This window comes from Sturnira hondurensis, unplaced genomic scaffold (genome assembly GCF_014824575.4).
Source record: "Sturnira hondurensis isolate 20B ecotype Veracruz unplaced genomic scaffold, ASM1482457v3 Scaffold0016462, whole genome shotgun sequence".
Classification (NCBI taxonomy): domain Eukaryota; kingdom Metazoa; phylum Chordata; class Mammalia; order Chiroptera; family Phyllostomidae; genus Sturnira; species Sturnira hondurensis.
The window spans coordinates 9,452,422-9,470,243 of record NW_028089093.1 but is presented as its reverse complement, the minus strand read 5'-3'; the positions used below and the strand labels follow the sequence as shown (position 1 = coordinate 9,470,243).

The 17,822-nt window shown below is 35.7% G+C and overlaps 1 protein-coding gene across 6 annotated transcripts in view; it reads right to left on the bottom strand.

Moving 5' to 3' along the window:
- Nucleotides 1–17,822, bottom strand: part of CACNA2D1 (calcium voltage-gated channel auxiliary subunit alpha2delta 1) — a 472,005-nt gene that overhangs the window by 361,633 nt on the left and 92,550 nt on the right. For all 6 annotated transcript variants that reach the window (XM_037066145.1, XM_037066146.1, XM_037066147.1 and 3 more), the window contains exon 3: nt 8,935–9,051. In XM_037066145.1, coding sequence (XP_036922040.1) covers nt 8,935–9,051 — 117 coding nt within the window. The remainder of the gene's footprint in view (nt 1–8,934; nt 9,052–17,822) is intronic.

Below are 17,822 nucleotides of genomic sequence, written 5' to 3'. Positions count from 1 at the left end.
CTGGGCCGTTCTTCAAAGCATCTGCACACGATTCTCTCTTCCACTGATCATATTTGGAATATACATCAAGACTCCTCCCAGATATCGCTTTGTTAAAAAATAACTGCGTTTGGAGTTGTATATGTAAATAGTTGCCTTATAAGCATCAGCAAAAAAAAATATTTTAAAATATTTTATATATTTATTTTTAGAGAGAGGGGAAGGAGAAAGAGTGAGAGAGAAACATCAATGTGTGGTTGCCTCTCACGTGTCCCCTACTGGGGACCTGGTCTGCAACCCAGGCACGTGCCCTGACTGGGAATAGAACTGGTGAACCCTTGCTTCACAGGCTCATGCTCAATCCTCTGAGCTACACCAGCCAGGGCACAAACATATTTTTATTGAGAGATCTGTGTATTCTGTGCAAGTTGGATTTCAAAAATCAGGAGGAATTCTCTTGCGAAACCATTAGATGGAAGGACATTCTGAAGGTTATAGGTCTGTTTTATTTAGTGCTAAACTATGCTCTAAGTAGGTGTCAGATGCTACAAGGCAAACAAAGTAGATGAAGATTCAGTTTTATAGGACTTACATCCGATGGTACTATGGGACCCAATTAAAGGCATAATTAGTGTGGCTTACTTAGTTATAATAATTATAATGTCATCTGTACAGAGAGAGATGATTGGATTGAACAAATGGCAAAATATATTTTGACTGAGATTGCTGAGAAATCATGTTGAGTATAAACTACGGTGCATGGAGCTAAAAGCTAGATTACAAACAAGGATTCTAGCCCAAATATTTCACTCTGCATAAGACTTGGTCAAGACATTCATCTGAGTGTCAGGTGATGTACTGTGAAGATTAAATGAGTTAATGTGGGAAGTTTTTAAACTAATAAAGGCTGCACAGAAAACACCAGGTACTTTGTATGTGTGTACGGGTTTAAATTACTTGCTAGCTGTATAAACTGGACAAATTTTTAATCACTTGAATTTTTATTTTCTTACTTCTAAAATGCTATCAATTATACCTGTTTTCAGAATAGAAATTGTGTTAGAAATATATGAAAAGAGTCTAGCAAAAGTGTTTGGATCATAGCAGACATTCAAAATGCTAATTAAGAATTTTCTCCTTTCTGAAGCTTCAAAAACTTTCACTTTTCTCCATTTAAATGACTTGCTCACTCACTGATTCAACCTTGTTATCACCTAGGACTCTTAATTTCTTAAATTTCTACCCATACCACAATTTCTTGTTTCTCCACTATTCCCTATAAACCTACACTTTAGCCACATAAAATTGCCTACCTCCCTGTACTCATATAAATAACTCTTGGTCACTACCAGACCCTACCTATCATGGTTAATGGCTTCAACTATTTTAACTGTCCAGGATGTTTACAAAATTTACTCTGCCAATCTTCAATCTAAAATGGATTCGACGGCTCCTTCATTCTTCTGTTAATATTGTTTCAATGCTCTTTAGAGAACCTGAATTGATTATGCATGCAATCATATTAAAGGAACCAATGTTTTTCTTTCTCTGCTTCTTAAAATGAATTTTTTCTAGACTTTCTTCCCTAATTGAACCTTGAAAAGATCTTGACATAGACACCAGCTAGCTGTTCAAACATTTGAACTTAGAGTACAATTTTGTACAGGGAGGTGAAAACTGTATTTCTCATTCCCCCTTGCAGTCAGGGCTTACTCTCCAGTGTGATGCGTGTAGCAGAATGAAACTTCTGTAAATCTCTTGAGCTACCTACGCCCACATTTCTTGTTACAAGAGAGAAAATAAACCTGTAACCTGTTCAAATCATACACTAGTTGGTTTGTTTATTAATCATATCTGAACACAACTTGAGCCTTAAAAATTCTTTTTTTAATTTTTATTTTTAATTAATTCTTGTTAAAGTACAGTTTTCTGTCTTATATTCCCAGCCCTGCCCCCCCCCAGTGCTCCCCACCTCCCTCCCATTTCTACCCCCCACCTTAGTTATCGTCCATGTGTCCTTTATACTTGTTCATGTGAGTCCATTCCCTTTTCCCCTATGAATTCTATAACTTTTCCACGCAATACTGTATATACAACTTTTACACCTAAAAACAATCTCAGTTGATTGATTAAAATATTTAACATGGGTTAAAATGAAAAGTTTAAGCTTAATGTAAATTAATTTGCACTTATGTTACTAGTTTGGTACTGCTCCAAGTAGAGAAACTTCAGGAGTCTATGTGCGGAGTGTGGTAAACTTCTGTTCTACTCTTAGAGCTTCTCCTGATCCCACCCCTCCCATACTTCCCAGCTCACAGGTGGTGATGTCAGCAAGGGCACCATGAGGAAGCTCCTAATGGACAGCCCTTTCTTGGCTCTGGTTGTGAGCTGGTATGCTTTGGGACTGGTGGATGTTCACCACTGACTTGTTCCTCTCTTGGGGTGCTGCTTGCATTGTTTAGAAGTATCCAGAACATCTAATGGCAATGCAGCATCTCTGGCTGCCATTTACAACTACGCCTCAGTTCCCATCTGATAGAGTGTATCTACCCTCTCTCTGCTGAACTGGGTTTGCCTCTGGCAGAGCGCCCTACTGGACTGGGTCCCAGATCAGCTCTATCTGACAAAGCCCACCTCCGCTTGGATTTGCGTGTGAGCATATGCCCAATGAAGTCGCCCTTCATTGCTCAGCCACCAGGCAGGCAATGCCTCAGCATCCAGAAGCATGTAGCAAATCCAAATAAATAAAAGTAATCCCAACTTGGCAAAATAAATAGTGGACTACCTAGTCCCTTTACCACTCAGACTCAATGGAAAATAAATACACAAGCAAACTCAGCAATCCTCTTGAAAACATTTACACTATTTTTCTCTGTGAAACCAGAAATAGCACAATTTTTCATACTTTTCCCAAAGTAATTTTTCCTTATTCTCTTCAACCTGGATAAATTTATAGCCTCAAGATAGGTTTGGGGCTAATGGTCAAGACACACACACACACAATTTTTGGACAACACTCAAATTTATATGTAGCTCAGCACCTCATTCACTCTTAGAACCTGAGAGTATCTTATATCTTCTGGTTTTGCTTTATGTTAGGAAAACTCCAGATTTTTTATCAGTGATTTCACTTACCTATACAAAACTCCTTTCACTTTTTCTTACTTTGCTTCCCCAAATATTCAGTGTGGTTCTCAAGATGCCCACAGCCTCTTCACTCTTTGCATATAAGATCAACTTTTACTTTACCAAGAAAAAAAGTGCTTATCCAGTGACTTAAACTTTTCTCTATCTGCAAACTTAATTATCTTTATTCATATTTAATATCCCTGAAGTGAAAGATACCAGAGTCTTTTCAAAGATAATTTTCATGACTTTAAGCTTGGAATCTACATTTTCTAGAATTATCCTTCAACATTGAGATATTTTTGTCTTATTGTCACATTTAATAATTCCTTCCTTTCTATCTATAAGCAACCTTACACATCCTCCATTCTCAAAAAAAACAAAAAAAATAATAGTCTTTAGTAGTATTCCATAGTTCTTTTTCACTGTCTTGTCAAACTTCTTAAGAATACAAATTTCTTGCCAATTTCTCACTTCCCAATCACTCTTTGACACTGTAGTCTTTATTCCATTCCAATATATCCTAATGAATCTCTTCTTGAAAAAGTAAACCAATGATTCCTAAAACCCAGATACAATGCATGGTAAATTCTTTGAGTCTCTGCAGAATTCCATATTTCTTCATGGATCTTTTTATCACTTTTTTGGACCTAGTTTTCTGAGGTCTCTTTCTTTGTTTCTGAGTTAAAGCCTCCAGAGATAAAGGCCAGGAATCTGTATTTTTAGCAAACTCTATAGGCACTAATGATAAACATGAAAGACAGAGAACTACTGGGCTAAGAGCTAAAGACACATAAAACAATTTTATTAAACAACAATGACCTACTCCTTTCAGAAAAAAAACTATTTTAATAGTCATTTGAAAACTTTCATTATTTTCTTTTCTTCATTATCTAATCATACACTGAATACCAAGGTTGAATTAAGAGTGGGGGCATATTACAGTATTTAAAGCTTCATAATAGATGGGAGCAGTTTTAATTAAAGTTACCAAGACAGCCGGAGGGAGACAGGATACACCGTAATTGGAAAAGTGTCACTAGAAAAATGTGTTTATTATAACCTTGATCCTATTTTCTTTGAGCAAAATGTCTAGAGACCTTCATTAACTCAGCAGATCCCCTTGCCTGTGCTGGGTGGTGAACAATAAGACCACTTATTTAATTCACCTCCATCTTTCAGGAGACACCATTGAGGTTGGATTGCTTTGTTGAAAAGCTTTCTCTACGATCTGTTCATTAACACTTGCAGATTTTTCAGCCTACTGCAGGCTAAAATAAATGTTAATAACAATGATGGGTTGTTTTTTTTTGCTTCTAAACATTGTTTGATATGAGATTGCTTAAGAATAAACAAATAATCTTAGCAGAAAATCATTTTATTGAGGTACTTTTTGAGGCATAAGCATAGCAAGAAAAAATACTCATTTAGGAAATATATCTTGTAAATAAAATGGCTAAAATTACCAGTGTGGACCTACAGGGGAAAAAAGCTAGACTCATAAACAGACATCCTGAAATTAAATTCCACCAGAGCCTCATGTTATCTATAGAAATCTTTAACAAGAAGCCTAGTCTTTTCTCATTTTCCTTATTTATAAAACAAGAATGAACAGATGTTTAATGTGCCTATTTCATAGGATTTCTGTAAGAGATTAATGCATATCAATCATCAAAATTATAACATGTTTTTATAACACTACAAAAACAAAACCAAAAAATGACTTAAGTGGAAAATCTGTTTCGCTATAAAAGAGGTAGTTTTATGACAATAGCAACAAAATTTTTTATATTGATTTCTCTTTCAGCTCTTTCTAAGGTTAGCTGATGGAACAGATCAAAAGATCATAGTACAATATGTGTGAATAAACAGTGAAAATAAATGCTGAAACAAAAAAAATTGGTTGAAATAGTTTTGAGTCAAACATATAAACAAATGCAATAAGCATGAAGCCATAAAATAAGTTATTACTTCATTTTTAATCAACAGGCTATAAAAGACAGAATTAAAATTTTAATGTTCAAATGCATAAAATCAGTATACATGAAGGCCTAATAAAATTTATTATAGACATTATAATTATTCCACTAAAAAAAAAGAAAAAAACAAAACATCTTCAGTTGTTCATTTCCTTAAAAAAAACACTGGATTATATAAAATCCTAGGGAATTTCTTTAGTAGATATATGAGAAAACAACCAGTTCAATTTGCTTCTTTTTCAAATATTTTATATCTATAATACATATTTAGCTGTATATTATGTTGATAATCTTGATGCTGAAAAATAAACATTTAACTTTTTTCAAATTCAAATAAAAATAAAAATTTTGAATTATGTATATTTTATTTCATTAAATCTTTTTAAAAGTGTCAGTAGTTTCCTTATTTGAGATCATTTATTTTTTACCAAGATATTTTACTACTACACTTCAAGATTAGGACACCGTGGGCCCATTAATTTCATACTCATGTTTCTAATACATGTGTTCAAACTGTGTATATATTAAAACAATATTGATATTTGCCAAATAAATATATATTTATATATAAATTTGTGTCTGTATCTCTATCTACAACCCTACCTGACTCCAGAGTGAATATTTCTGTACTTATATTTAATCTTAAAATCTCTGCAACTGTCTCTTCTTTTGGGTGCTTCCTATTCCTTATCTCTTTTATCTTATTGAATTGATTTGGGTGACACTGGATAATAAAATGATAGAAGTTTCAGTTGTACAATTCAATAATACATTACCTGTGTATCGTGTTGTGTGGACACCACCCCTCGTCAAGTCTCTTTACACCTCCCTTTTCTGAAGAGGACTAACTGATACAGGATTCACTGAAAAATGCATAACCTTCCAGACTATTCTACTACCTAAAACATGCTTCTGAATCTGAATGAATGATAATTGACAGTACACTACCTAACCCTCATTCCTTCCTCATTATGATTATATACTTCTTCAGTCCAAATGATATATTTTTGTTAATAACTAAGATTTGAAGTCAGACACACCTGATTTCGCAGCCCCTTACATTCTTCCTACTCAGAGTATAGTCTTTGTACCAGGAGCCTCAACACCAGCTGGGAACTACCTAGATCTGTAGTATCTCTGTCCAGGTGACTGAATAAAAATCTGCATTTTAACAAGAGCCACAGGTAAACTACAGGCACATTAAAGTTTGAGAAGCACTAGCTTCACTTATTAAATGTTTCCTTGAGCAAGTTAGAAGTATTCTCAAAAATGCAGTTTTGTCATTGAGAAATGAGACTAACATTGATGTCTAGAGCTTAGTACTATTGTGAAAAATAATTAGGTAATGCTACTTACCAAACATGCAATAAAGTCAACTAGTATTAAGTTTTATCATATACCTCAAATTTGTACATTCAAAACTTTCCCAATACATTTACTTATGAAATAACACTGGTATCCCACACAGGTAAATGGAGCTCCTTCAGTCCAGAAGTCTCCCTAAGCATAAGCCTACAAACAAATAGGAGTAAATCCAAAATGCCATCTGCATTTATTTACAGGACAATGTAGCCTCAAAATAGTTTTAAAATAATATGATTTTTTATTTGTGCGGAATCCAAAAACTTGAATAAAAATTTTAATTTGAAAATGAACACAAATGTTTCTCCCATAAAATCTAACTAATTCTACATGTAATTAGGCATTATAGTTTCTGTATTCTGCCATCTTGCACTTAGACAGGCACTGATCCCCCACAGGACTTGAGTCATGCACCAGGTGTCTAGACCATCAAATCCAACTGATTAACGGGGGGAAAAAGTCTCAATGGGTTTCCATTTTAATCCAATTAAGGCAAGATTCATTGTATTTCATTTCATTTTTCAAGGGACTTTCATACCCAGATGACCTGCTGCCTGCATCTGGGGGAGGGGGGGAATGTAAGCTGCGAAAGATCAACACAACATTTTCAGCTGTCATTAAGTGAATATTAATCACTTAAGTAACAAGTATTTCATTTTTATTAGGAAAATTTTTCTTGAAAACACACTTCACATCTATAAACGATAACTAAAAATGGTATCACATACTCCAAATTGAAGGTAATAATATTTTGAATTGTCTAGCCATGAAATATTATCGTATAAATTACTTACTTATACATATCTAAAAAATTAAATATTTTAAGTTCTGGCAATGGGGCATATCAAATATTACCAAAAAACTCCTATTACATTACAACAAGATCCTGGATATTTTAAGAAACATGAAGATTTATAATGGCTCAAAAATTAAAGGGAAATTTCTGTGTCAAGATATATATATATATATAAAGCTACAACTCTGAGTAGGGGTGATAAGTGAACAGAAAATTCTCAGTAGTCCTGAGACAAAACCAGCAACAGTGCTGAGATTTGTAGAATAAGAGGGATGAAACTTAAGCTCTGACATTGTATCTAACAAAAGATATATAACAACATTATGAAAAATTAAAACTTTATGAATAGCATAAAATTTGCTAAACAAAAACAGTATCATGATTATAAATAGAAAGACAAAATCATAATGGTATCAATTTGCAATTTTGTCTGAGTCCCTTCAATACCAATCGAAATCCTGTAAAGATCTTCTTGAATAATAGCATGCTGAATCTAAACTTTGGATAATTTGTAAAAGCTCAAGAATACTCTGAAGTTCATGAGCCTACTGAAGAAGAATACAGTGAGAAACTGGCCAGTGAGACATCTCACTTGATATTTGGAGCTCACGGGAGGAAGGCAGCTATTTAACATATGGCCCTGGGAAAAATGGGTAGAAAATTTGCAGACTAAAATTATAGACAGATATTGGTTGCAGGTGGATTAAATAAACCTAAAAGACATAGAACCTTTTAAAATAAAATACATAAAATAATGTTTATAACCTAAGGATAGGGGAGGATTTCTTACACAAAACACATATTCAAAAATATTAATAATTTTTAAAGTTGACTTCAACTGCACTAAAATTAATCATTTATATCATCAAAATACATTATAAAAATGAGAAGACAAACCACATTTAACAATAAACTGAGATATAGCATCATAAAGTAATATTTAACCATGAATTTTTATTCTATTGAATTTTGTATTTTATATATTTTTGTATTTTATTTTATTTTGTATTTTTGTATTTTTATTTTATTTTTGTATTTTATTGTATTTTATTTTTATTCTATTGAACTTTATTCAAAATTCTATGATTTTTGTATTTTAAAGCTAAATACAAACATCTAGATAAATCACACAAACATAATATTGATGGAAGAAAGTCACTGAGAACTCCATATGTATCATATGACTTTAATAAAGGTGAAAAACAAGCAAACTAGCAAATATGTTGTTTAGCAAAACATTTATCTGAGGTACTGCTATTTTTAAAAAGCAAAGAAATAAGTAATGAACTATTTAGAGTCCTGTCCACCTCTGACAGGGTGGCAGGGTGAGAAGTAGGAGAGTACTACTAAGACAGCTGTAAGGGTGTGGGCAATGTTTGTGGGTTTTATGCTGCATGCTAAATTCAAACATTATTATTATGCACCATAGCTTAACATAGATATAAATGGATGCATGTACCAATTAAATACACTATTCCTGTACTTTAAAATTGCCTAACACAAAAAATAAACTAATAAGCTAACTGATTATTTTAAAATTACAATGAAACTATGGTACCTCACCTTTCTTGAAAATATTAAATGAGCAGTTTCTGTGGTAAAGAAAGCATACTAAATGAAACCTCCAGATAAAGCATGAGACATAGGAAGTAACAGAAAATAATAAAATGAGCAGACTCAATTTAAACTCACCACCAAGGCTTTAGATCTGTTGCTTAGAAGTTTTTCAATATCCCTGGCTGCAATTTCCACCAGCTGGCGCGCATTATTTGGTTCCACAGTATACGATTCTTGGTATTTCTCATAAATCTGTGGGGAGGCAACAGAAAATTCTCATGACCAAAAATTGCTTGTCTGGCTCATAAGTCCACATTAGAATGTATTTCAAAATCATCAACAATTGATTAGGAAAACCCACTATACCTTGATCTTTTCAGAGTTTCATTGTGTCAAAAATACAGCTATTAGTATTAGTTTGATATGAGGCCACCAGCTCAACAAAACAGTAAAACATGTTTGTTTTTACTGTGTCAACAGTAAAACATCTTGCACAAAAATCGTTTGTATACGCAATGCTGTGACTTGAAATTGTACGTTCACCCTCTAAACCGGGTACTAACTGCCATCAGCACTTAAAAAAAAAAAAAAAAAGGCAGGCCATTCTAGAAAACTGGAGAACTAGGAAGCGTGCAGTGCACAAAGGTAGGATGGAGGGGCAGATGATAATAGCTTGAAAGAGTCTTCCCATTGTTTTCCCTGTTGTAACCACTGAGGCTAACGTGCTTGCTGCTAAACCTTACTAAAGGGAAGGAAGAGAGAGAATGAATGAACGAATATGAAGCCCCTGCCAAGCTCCATCCAGGTGACACAGGGAGCTTCATTTCACAGAGAAGTGGTTGAAGGTCATCGAGGCCTACATTAAAGCTTAGTTAAAACTGTAACTGGGTAAATACTTTTATTATCAAACTGTATGTTTTGTTTTGTTTTTACATGGCTGAATCAAACTACACTGAAAGTCAGCTAGGCAGCCAAAGAACAACTCCACGGCATTTCTGGCTCACATCAGTGTCAATGGGAGGATTTCCCTATGGTGGCATCAGATGCACCTGGTCTTCGTACACTCCTGGAGGGAAAGGAAGAAATTAAAGTAAGGGGGGAGGGGAGAACCAGCAGCCATGTTTGTGGCTGGAGGGCTCGGCCGACAAGGAAATCCCTTATGCATCCAACAGATGGGCTACACACGCATGACTAAACCATCTTTGAAAGCCAGGGCCTGGCAGTTTTTTACCATTTTATGAAAAGAGAATCCAGGCCCACTCAGGAACCAGCTCAACCCTGCTTTTCTGGCACAGTTCCAGCATTCTGTTACTACCAACAGGTTCCACAGCCTGGTCCCAGCTGAGCACGGATGCTAACTGGTGAACACTGTTACAAATAGACACGGATACATATGCTAACATTTATTTCTAACAGAGTATGTTAGTTCTACATAAAGGTCATTTTTATAAGTGGCAAAAAGTAGTTTTAAAAGATTTAAATTGAACTTTTACCCCTAAAATAATTGAATATATTTGGGATAGGACGTTTTTTCTCAGACCCATCTGAATTTTGATCTTGTAGGTTTTCACTCCAACTATTCAAACCACAGTAATTTAGTCACACACAATCCCCACATTAGTTTCATCCAGGGTTCCTGCATTCTACAGGCCTGCAGCTTTCGTCTGCAGGACCGATTACCCAGCTCTATTGTAAAGACCCTGGTTACCCATGATGAAAACCATCCAACTCAAGGCTCCCTCTTTCATTTCAGCCTAGTATGACACACAGAAGCATGACCTCCTAAATAGATTCATTGATCAGGGTACAAAAAGATAAACCTCAACATCACTTTAATTGATCCAGGATATTCAGCTCTTTGCAGTAAAACCAATACAGCTAATTGGTGTGAAAGGCAGCTGTGCATTAATATCTTGTTTCTTTCTGTATGAAGTCTACCCTCCCCTAGCCTCCTTCCTGTGGTAAAGGGACTAAAATATAACTCAGAGTTGGTGAGAATTAGCTCAGGATGCATAGTCTGCACTTTGCATTATGTACTATAAGTAATGTTGTTTATTAAGTCATCACCTATATATGCCAGATACATAGGTGTTTAAAGAATGAATAGATTATAAATCAGAAGAAAAACACTTAGTTCAAGTTTTCCCTCAGGATTACCATATGTAAACTCTTCTCTCAAAGTCTGTTTCTACACACATTTTTAAATGCTTAGAAAATAAAAAATAAGATCTAACCTGCAAATTAACTTTAAATAAGTGAAGTTAAGAAAGCTAAAGTCTCAGTCCCCAATGTAAATATCCTGCTGTTCTTTTCATCTATAAAACATTTGAAACGTTTTCTTGGTAGTAAAAATGAATTTAAAGCATATAACCACCCCACCAATAGAACTAACTCTTGCTTCTGGTTTTAAAGAATACAATATTCTTTGTTTCATGAAGTTCGGGAAGGCTCTCAAAAAAGTCTACTGGTACATGTTTTATAAATACTTCTTGAAGAAGAAAGTTTCACAGGGATTTTTAACATTAGTTCATAATGTACATAAATTTATACTGTTTTCTGCCACTAAAATAAACCACATTTCTACCACGGTTCACATGTTAACATATGACTATTTTAAAGAATCTTAAGTATCTTTCCCTCTTTCTAATATTTTTTTCCTTAGAAAAATACCTGCTTTATCATTGTATTCATTGTCCTTTCTGAAAGAACACATCATGGTGGAAATAAGATGGGTTTTTGGCACCAAACAGAACTTCATTCAAATCACATGTCAACATCTCACGTGCTATGTGACACTGGCTGCCGCTTCTTCTCCTAGAAAGAATGCGGCACATAAAGAGACTCCAAGACAGGATGTTTTTTTCCTCCTTACCGATACACAAAGATGCTTTAAACTTACTGTAGTTTTAATCCTCTCCCTGACAACCTTGAAGCAAGTTATGACAAAAGAGTATTTGTCACCAATGTATTCTTTCTTTCTTACAGTCTTCATCAACCAGCTTTAATGTACTGTCAGTGTTACATTGGCAGACAAAGCTCTGTGGTGATGACAACAGAGAATATGGTCCCCCTAGCTTTTTCAATGGAAACATCTAAGTCTCTTTACTCTAATTAAGTCCATAGTTTCAATCTCCAGAGTAATACATTTAAGATAACCTCAAATGTTAATATTTAAGATTGGCTTTGCTTGAAAATCTCCAAGCCCAGCACAAGTAGCAGTCACCTCAGATTGCTTTATAGCTCAGGCAGGGTGGCCCCAGGTTGAACACAAGTGGGAGATGACCTTGGCCTGCACCAACCAGGAAACCCCCAGGGCCTGCACACCCAGTAGATAGCTACAGGCCATGCTGGAGCACCACCATCCGGCCCCTGCACAGCTGATCCTTCACGGAGGTCAGAGATTGGTTCTCAGTGGTCACAGCCAGTCCTAGCAGCTAACTGGCCTGGGTAAATTCCTCCAATTGACCTGGCACAAAAGCAATCAAGACTCAACTACAAGAGGAAGGTGTACTCAGCCCACATAAAAGGCACACCTTGATTACCCAGATTGGGTGATAGGAAAGGCTGTACCACTGGACCCTACAGGACACCTACTATATTAGGCCATGCTACCAAAACAGGGAGTTACAGCAGCTCTTCCTAATACATACAAACACAGGAAGGATGCCAAAATGAGCAAAGAAACATGGCCCAAATGAAAGAACAGATCAAAGCTCCAAAGAAAGCACTAAAGGAAATGGAGATAAACAATCTATCACATGCAGGGTTCAAAACACGTGTTATAAGAATGCGCAAGGAACTTAGTGAGGACCTCAACAGCATAAAACACCCACTCAGAAACAAAGGATACCCTAATTAAAACAAAGAAAAATTTACAGGGAAACAACAGGAGAGTGAATGAAGCTGAGAATCATATCAATGATTTGGAACAGAAGGAAGCCAAAAACAACCAATCAGAACACGAAGAAAAAAAATTTTTTTAAATGAAGATAGAATAAGCAAGTGGCCTCTAGGACAACTTCAAACATTCCAACATTTGTATCTTAAGGATTCTAGAAAGAGTAAGAAATGAGAAATCTATTTGAAAAAAATAATGAAAAGAAATCTTCCCTAATTTAGTGAAGGAAATAGACATGTGGGCCCAGAAATCCCAGAGAGTCTCAAACAAGATGAATACAAAGAGGCCCACTCCAAGACACATCATAATTAAAAAGCCAAAGCTTAAAGATAAAGAGAATCTTAAAAGCAACAAGAGAAAAGCAGTTAGATACCCACAGGGGAGTTCCCATAAGACTGTCAGCTGATTTCTCAAAAGAGAAATCAGGCTAGGAGGGATTGAGAAGAAATATCCAAAATCAGGAAAAGCAAGGAACTACAGCCAAGATTGCTCTACCCAGCAGAGATATCATGATAGAATCATGAGCTTCCTGGACAAGAAAAATCAATAGGACCATTATTCATCAACACCAAACCATTGTTATATGAAATGTTCAAGAGACCTATTTAAGGAAAAGATCAAAACTATGAACAATAAAATGGCAATTAATAGCTACTACCAATTGAATCTAAAAAACAAACTAAGCAAACAAGAATAGAGACCAAATCATGGATATGGAGAGAGTTTTGATGGTTGCAGATGGGAGGCTGGTATAGGGTAATGGGTGAAGGGGTGAGAGGATTAAGAAACACAAATATGTAGTTACAGAATAGCCAGGAGGAAGTAAAGTACAGTGTAGGAAATGGAGTAGTCAAATAACTTATATGCATGACCCATGGACATGAACAATGATTTGGGGATTGCCTGAAGGAGAGAGAGATGCTGGGTAGAAGGGGGCTAAGGAAGAAAATTTGGGACAACTATATAGCATAATCAATAAAACATAATCTAAAAATGTAATACCTAAAAGGTGATACCACTCATTGAAATAACTGATTAATAAATGTATCTTAAAATGTTTCAGAAATCATTATACTTAGTATTATGCCATAATTCAGATACTTCAGACATGTTCACTGAAAGCTAGATATGCTTCCAAGTTTTGAATGACATAGCAAATTACATTAGCAATTATTTTCAGGCAGCTTCTCTATATCAGTCACTTTAAGAAACCTAAAAAAAAATTTTCAATTAGCCATTATACTAGTGTGAACACTAGGATTCAGGCTTTAGAATATCAGAATACAGGGAGTTTCAGTCCCATTTCACACCATTAGAGAACCAAACCACTGTCCAGACCAACAAAAGGTAAAATGGCAATGAGGCATGGTTAGGCAAAGTGAGTCTGCAATGTCATTCTGTTCAGAATTTCCCTTGGCTTCACCAGGACGTAGGGAAACAGATAAGCCTCATGGAATGAGCAAGAAAAGTAGCAGAGAACAACAGGTCAGTATCTCTGCTAGGAGACTGCTGTTAGTGCACAACCAGGGAATTCAGATGCAGAGAATGGGAGATGGACAATGGGAAGCAGAGGTCCAGCTGGAGGATGACAAAGAAAACAACCCAGAGCTGAGAGCTCCTTAGCAAAATGAGGAGACTGACCAAGTTCTTGTAGGAATCATACTGAATATCTATGCCAAATGGACAGAAAGAGCAAGTACACTAGACATTCTGTCATACAAATTTCCACTAGCATCTAGATGTCAAGGAGCAAAGTCAAGAACATTAGAGAATACTGAAAGGGAGTCAGGAACTTAAATTTATTGAATATATAACTGATGCCCTGGCAGGTGTGCCTCAGTGGACTAAGCTTGGGCACGCCAACCAAAACATTGCTCGTTCCATTCCCTATCAGGGCACATGCCTGGGCTGTGCGCCAGGTCCCCAGTTGGGGGCATTTGAGAGGCAACCACACACTGCTTTTTCTCTCCCTCTCTTTCTCCTTCCCTTCTCCTATCTCTAAAAATACATAAATAAATAATTTTTAAAAATCTATAATTGATCACAAAATCTTTTAAACAAAGAAGAGATAACTCTGAAATAGTGAAACTACTATTTTTCTTCTCCCAGGAGAGAGAATGGCAACTTATGAGTAAGTTAAGTACCCTAAAAAGAAACATAGTCAAATCATATTAAAACTTAAATATGGAAACTTTGACAACTTCTTCCCTTATTACTTGTACAATTGCTTCCCTCCCATGGAAACTGTCCTGCACAAGCATTCGAGACCTCTGCAATGCCCACAGCCATCTTTATGAGGAAAGTTTCCTCTCTGACAGTTTCTGATGAAAGAGGAGGCCTAGGCATTTCATTGTAAATGGTTAGCATTATAATGGCTAGCATATGATCTTGACCTTGCCACTGGCTCAATTCTATTAGAACATACCAGACTTGCAAACAGCTAACTTCTTAATTAGTCGCCTGTAAGGAGCCAAATACAAAAGATCTATATAAACAATAGCACACTGAGCCCATCAGATTCACTGACCATACAATGACAGTTGGATGTATCAAGGACAGAGTAGAAGCAGAAGTGGAAAGACTAACAGGAAGAAAACAGTATTCAGACACTGAGTGATGGAAGTGGTGACTATGGCAGGCACAATGATGATCTTCCAAAGATATCCGCATCCTAAAACCCAGAATCCGTGAATATGTTGTTGCATGGCAAAGGGAAATTAAGTTTGCAGATGAAATTAGGTTTTGCTAATCAGCTGAACTTAAAATAAGGATATTATCGTGGATTGTCCTGGTGAGTCCAGTGTAATGGCAAGGGTCTTTAAAAGTGGACAAGGAAGATGTGACAATGCAAGAGAAAACCAGAGAGATCATAGCATGAGAAGAAAGTTTTAAGAACATGGAGATTTCTGCCTGTTTTGTCCACTGGTTCAGCCCAGCACACAATACAGTGCACACACGTAGCAGTCACTGAATAGTATTGATGGTATCAATTAGCGAAGGGCCACGGAGACAGGTTACTGCACCAGGCTTTACCTGGAATTGGAATGCTGACTTATCACAAGTGCCTCCTTGTATTTTAAAATCAATATTTATTTTAAACCAAAAACAACAAGACTATGGAAGGTGCTATGTAGTTACATGATGGAATATAAGTAAAACATGTAAGTGATAATTAGATTAAATACAGAAAACAGGGTAATGACCAATAGGAAGAAAAAGGTTAACACTAATAAGAATACTAATGTCCCAATGAAGAAGTACAGAAGGCTATGCCATCAGAATTCAGAGGAAAGTAAAATCACATGGGTTATGATAGTCAAAGCAGTAGAATTATAGCCATACTCTGGAGTAAATATAAAAAAATAAACAAATAAAGGAGGGAGAAAAGTACAATTTGTGTAAAACAAGAAATCATTGGAAAAAACTGAAAAGCTAATTGGGACACTATTATGAAGAGCTATAAAATTCATAGTGTTGGTTTTTACCTTATTATGTAGTCAACTCCAAAGTATTCTAGCCTAAAAATAGCTAGCTCAGAACTCCCAGTGCCTATTTCAGCAATTAGCACATAAGAGGAATTCAAATATAACACAGGCTTATTTATTTTAAGCACCATCCAAATATACACACATGCACAATTTTATACATAATACACACACAGACATAAATACACAGGTACACTTGGTCATATTCTCAAATTGATAGTGCATGCTTTCCTATAACTACCTCCAACTGCCATTCTACTAACAGGAATTTGATGATGCCACTTTTGAGCAACATATTAAAGGTACAAGAAGGAAGAGAACAAGTGAAAACTTGTTCACTTTCCCCATTCTACACATATGGTGACTGAATTTAACTAGAAATGCAAGTGAAATACGAGGGGTCATTCTTGGAATAGAGAAACTATACCAATGAATAAGGTAAGCATGGAAAAGATTCACAGTAAGAACACGGTTTTAAGTTTGGAGACATTTCACACGTAAGATACATTATAAGCATATGTTTAAGAATACTTAGAATAAAAACAATAAAACCATTAAGATATGTATAAGAAGCTGCCTACTTGTTTGGTATTTTTTAACTGCACAGATAAATTAATAACCTAGTCTCTTACCTTCTACATATCCAGAACTATATGTGAATTGTGTACGTATTTTAACCAGAAAACTCATGTGTAATTAATTGAAAGTAGAAAAGATCATACTTGATTCTGCTAAAACTAAATTAAAACATAATTAACCATATGCTGAGGGAGATCCTTGTTTAAAGTTCCCAATCCCAAATGACCTAAATTCACTTCACAGCCAACAAAAGAATTTTTAAATGCTGCAGTTTAACTTGCCTTTAACCATCCTAGTAGCAAGTGGCTTTTCTAAAGAATAAAATGCTACCTACCAATACTGATGTGTAATTTTGCAAATTTCTATTAGTTTAAGGAGTTTCATACACGTCTTCTTGCCTCAAATTCTTGTCCTCCTTAAGTGTTTCGACCTCACCAGCACTGACGTTTTGACGAGATCAGTGTTTGCTGTGGGGCGATGGCGTGTGCACTGTAGGCTGTTTAGCAGCTCATTTGGTCTCCAAACACTAAAAGCCAGCAGCACTCGTCTCCCCCAGCCCCCACTGTGACCATGTTTCCAAGCGCTGACAAATGCCTCTTGGGGTACAAAACTGCCCCAGGCTGAGAGCCACTGCCTTCTACAGAAAGGCATTAAAGATGTCTTCAGGGAACAAGCATAAGAATTATACGTGGCATATTGAGAGTGGGCAGTAACAAATAATGGTCTTTTATCCATTCATCTTCATTGTAAAGTAGCAGCTAACAACTGGCTGTATTACTTCCATGAGTTTCCAGCTTCTGCATCCTCTGTGAAGCTCAATGACGAGAGGGGCACGCAGCTACTCTCTATCACTCCCACTTCAATTAGCATTACCAAGCCAATAGATTGCTACTTGGAGAAACAATGAATAATAATTTATCCCTCAAATACCAGCATAAATTCAGACTTATCGATTGATAATGGAACAGATTGGTAAAGTAAAAAAGAGAACACTTTAATAATCTTTCACTATTAATGTTTGTGAACCGATAGTACTTCACTTAAAAACGTGTTGATAAAAC